The following is a 4,404-nucleotide window of genomic DNA, read 5'->3' as shown; positions in this document are numbered from 1 at the left end:
AATTTTGAAAATAAAAATTGGTTTTCTACTTTTTTTTAGTACAAACGATACTAAGAAAAGTGAATTTTCACTAGACTGGATTCCGTTGGCAATGGACCAATTCTTGACCAATAAGTTTCATATTAATAAGGCGAAGGCCACTAACATGCCAAGTAATGCTCTGAGTGTAACATCCCACATCAACCAATAGAGAGAGGGTGATATGTTTTATATGTATATGCCCGCCTCCATCTAGCACGAGGCCTTATGGGAGCTCATTGGCTTCGAAGTCATAGGAACTCCGAAGTTAAGCGAGTTGGGGCTAGAGCAATCCCAGGATGGACTTACTGGGAAGTTGCTCGTGAGTTCCTAGAAACAAAACCGTGATGGCAGAGAGGGGGCCTAAAGTTGACAATATCGTGCTACGAGCCGATCCGGGATATGACACTGGGAGCTTCAGTATTATACTCAAAACAAAGAGGGCGCCCATATATTACAAAAGAAAGGAAACGACAACATCTAAACAAAACAGGGAATAATTACGACAACAAACCAAAACAAACAGTTCCGGGCCAACCCACCCACTAATCTTCTTATTAAGGAGTTAAGACACTCCAACTGTCCATGGCAACTTTGCACCATTTTGATTGAAGGGAAGACATGTCTCCGAAGATGCTGGATAAAAAGATAAAATGCCACCGCAAAAAACAAAAAAAAAAAAGACCTGTTAGTTTGCATGAATATATATATATATATATAAAATTAGAAAAACCAAATTAATCATGCATGTTGATTAAGTCAATAAGATAATAATAAACAATGAGAGAGAGAAAGAGAGATTACTTACCGTTGTTCTTTAGTAATTAAGCATCCTTCAATTGCCGCTTCAACAAAGCTATCCTCACAAAAAGCCAATCATTTAAACCATTCAAGAACTTCATGTATGCGTATCTCCATGACCTTGAAAATATCAAGGTGCCGCAAACTCCCCAAAATCCAGCAACAAATCCAAGCCCCATACTAATGTAGAATCCCAGTGTTATTAGCTCATCCTTGTCCTCTTGGTTGATGAAGTCAGTGTGCTTTCTTGGACCTTTTTCCACTTCATCAGCACACATCTTTTTAAGTGGAGGTCCACATAGTTGAAGATTCCCAACATAAAAAGAGGGATCAAAGCCTTGGAGCTGAGTCCCGACTGGAATTTTGCCAGACAAGTTGTTATATGACAAGTCCAAGAAACCAAGACGATCTATCCGAGCAAGGCTTGTTGGAATTCTTCCGTTTATATGGTTTCGTGACACATCAAGAGAATCCATTGACTGCAAGTTTCCGATCTCTGGAGTTATTTGACCAATTAATTGGTTTCTTGATAGGTTTAAAGAAACCAACCCAACAAGCTGAGTGATTTCACTTGGAATCTCCCCTGTTAATTTATTGCTTGACAGATCAATTCTCTTCACAAGCCCCAAAGTACTTTTGTATGTCTGCATTCCTCCTTTCCACATGAAGGTTGCATCATCGTTATACAATTTTCCCCAACGACGATGTGAAATTACATAATAATGTGAGATGTTCAAACTTGGATTTCCTTTCTGAGCCAGAGTAGTTAAATTGGTGAGGCATTTGGGTATGCTTCCAGAGATGATGTTCATGGAGAAATCTAAAATTTGAATGTGTGTTAGATGGCATAATTGTGAGGGCAGGCTTCCATTGAAGTGATTAGACGAAAGCATCAGGATAACCAAATACTTTAAGCTAACCCCTAACCATTCAGGTATTTGTCCGGATAATTTATTAAGCCCAACATCAATGACGACTAAACTTGTGCAATTCTTCAATGACGAAGGCAATTGTCCCACAAATCTATTGCTTCTTAATTTGAGTGTTTCAATACGAAATACAGAGCCTATTGTTGTAGGAATTTTCCCGGACAAAACATTGTAACTCAAATCAAGCATGACTAGATTCTCCAAATGTGTCAAGCAATCTGGAACTTGTCCAGAAACATTGTTGCTTGAGAGGTTAAGAAAGAATAAACCAATAGCTGCACTTGAACACAAGAACGAAATTGACCCTGAAAGTTTATTATTAGAGAGATCCAGATGTGAGGCTTTTGATAGAATTGAGGGGATTGGACCTTCCAACTTGTTCGAACTCAAATCAAGATATAAGGCTTTTGATAGAGCTGAGGGGATTGGACCTTCCAACTTGTTCGAACTCAGATCCAGATGTCGAGCATTTAATAGAAATGAGGGGATTAGACCTTCCAACTTGTTCAAACTCAGATCCAGATGTGAGGCATTTGATAGAACTGAGGGGATTGGACCTTCCAACTTGTTCGAACTCAGATCCAGATATGAGGCTTTTAATAGAACTGAGGGGATTGGACCTTCTAACATGTTCGAACTCAAATCCATATATGGGGCATTTAATAGAACTGAGGGGATTGTACCTTCCAACTTGTTCGAACTCAGGATGTTGTTCTGGGGAATATGAAAACTCCAATGTCAAATTTGGAAATGCACCTCTAATTTGGTTGCGTGCGAGATCCATATATTCCACAGTAAGACATAAACTCCAAAACCAACTTGGAAGGATGTCGGAAATTCCGACATTAGGAATACGAAGGTATGATATATTTTTTTGAGTTTGAAGCCACTTTGGGAAATGCGGACCCATCTTGCAAGACTCCAAATTTATGGAGTGCAGTTGGAAAGGAGGAATCCAATCAGCATGGATGTCTAAAACTAGCGAGTTAGAAGATAAATCCAAATTCCGTAGTTTGGAAAGTTTTGATAAATGAGTTCCTGAAATTACTCCGCTTAATTGATTGTTACGAAGAAACAAGTCTTCCAAAGACGAAAGGTTTGTAAGATTAGGTAATGACCCTTCAAGTTGGTTATTAGAGAGATAAAGATGTGCCAGAGAGCTCATGTTTCCAAAAACATCAGGAATTGAACCGGCTAGAAGGTTCCCATAGAGGTCAAGATGAACAAGGCTGGCACTATAGTTGGACAACCATACGAATATTGAAGAATTATTCAAACGGTTGTAAAAAAGGTCAACGCTAGCAAGAGATTTAGAAGAGTTTATGTAAGAAAGAGTGGAAAGAATTGGAGAAGGAAGATCACATTCCTTTAGTGTCAAGTTTGTTAGTTCAGGAAGCTTATTAACGGCTTCCGGCCAATCAAAAACATTGCTGAGATTCGCTTCACTCAAGTCCAAATATCTTAACGACGAGAGACGAGGAAGCCAATCGAGATTTTCTACGTTTGTAAAGCTGTTATATTTTAAGTCCAGATACACCAAGTTCGTAAGATTTCCGACCTGACTTGGAAACTTACCTCCAAAATGAGTCCAAGACAGATCAAGGTATCTTAAATTGGTTAGAGAACCAATGAAATATGGAAATTGGCTCCCATTGAAATCAATCCGAGGAAGGGCCAAATGCTGTAAATGGTGCAACTCAATCAGTTTAGGACTAATCATCTTACCTTGAACTTTGTCAAATTCGCTTTGAACTTCGTCTGAAAGATCAAGTTGAAGAACATGGCCAGTCTGGTTGCTACAAGAGACTCCCACCCATCTGCAACAATCTTGTTTTTGTGCTTCTGAACCCCACGAAGAGAGGAAATCAGACTTATCCACCAGGCCACGTTTGAATGCAAGGAGTGCTTGCCTTTCCCTCTCTATGCACCTCCTGGTCACGTTAGTGTCCCTCTTATTGTGGTCCATCTCTCCTCCTTGGGCGTACTGTAGCAAAAGCAGAGCAAATGCAAGAAAGAGTTTGAAGCACCTTCCGTGGCCTTGCATGTTAATAGATTCAAATGCCAACGGAATATATGTCGAATAGGCACAACTGTTTAGGGTTTATGAAATGGAATATAATATAATGGCGAAGATGGAGCACAACCAAAGCACTTGCACATGCAAACACTGAAAGTACATTGATATATGGTTGTCTCCGTTCTTCTCCATATATATAGAGAAACAAAAGGAAAGCATTCACACTGAAGCATATGCATATAATTAGTTGAAAAGCTAAAACAGAGCAAGATGTTCATATAAGACAAAACCATGAGAAGGAGTCCGTCAAATGTGATGATCTGCTTCATTTAGTAATTGAATGAATCATGGAATTATTAATTTGGAATACAGAATATTGATAGAGATGTTGGGGGAAAATCCAACCGATCCCACTGCCGTCCTCAATTAACTTGACTCAGTAATTGAATGGATCTTGGAATTATTTATCTGGCAGTTGGCCACCATATTAATTTACTTAGTTTCGGCATAATGATAGATTCCTAGCTAGCTTATTCATGGTTTCTTATTGGTATTAATAATAAATGTGGTTGCCATTGGTTGTACTTAGTTAGGCTTTAGTTCGCATGTCTCTGTCTGATTATAATGTATACATGGATA

The 4,404-nt window shown here is 39.0% G+C and overlaps 1 protein-coding gene across 1 annotated transcript; it reads right to left on the bottom strand.

The window, feature by feature from the left end:
• Positions 1-447: 447 nt before the first annotated feature.
• Positions 448-3,911, bottom strand: LOC103332016 (receptor-like protein EIX2). Its single transcript, XM_089053404.1, has 3 exons — positions 2,505-3,911; positions 827-2,164; positions 448-654 (listed from the first exon to the last, which is right to left on the bottom strand). Exons 1-2 carry the CDS (start codon positions 3,790-3,792, stop codon positions 843-845), a joined length of 2,610 nt encoding a protein of 869 aa, XP_088909530.1. The 5' UTR covers positions 3,793-3,911; the 3' UTR covers positions 448-654; positions 827-842.
• Positions 3,912-4,404: the final 493 nt, after the last annotated feature.

This window comes from Prunus mume, linkage group LG5 (genome assembly GCF_029339155.1).
Source record: "Prunus mume cultivar Tortuosa linkage group LG5, ASM2933915v1, whole genome shotgun sequence".
Lineage (NCBI taxonomy): Eukaryota > Viridiplantae > Streptophyta > Magnoliopsida > Rosales > Rosaceae > Prunus > Prunus mume.
Note: the sequence above shows the minus strand (reverse complement) of the source record. Positions and strands in the feature narration are given on the sequence as shown.

Coding starts and splice junctions, on each gene's coding strand:
- LOC103332016 (XM_089053404.1), bottom strand. CDS start 3,792: ATGCAAGGCCACGGAAGGTGCTTCAAACTCTTTCTTGCATTTGCTCTG. Junction 2,165..2,504: donor CGCACGCAACCAAATTAGAG/GTGCATTTCCAA, acceptor CAATCCCCTCAG/CTCTATCAAAAGCCTTATAT.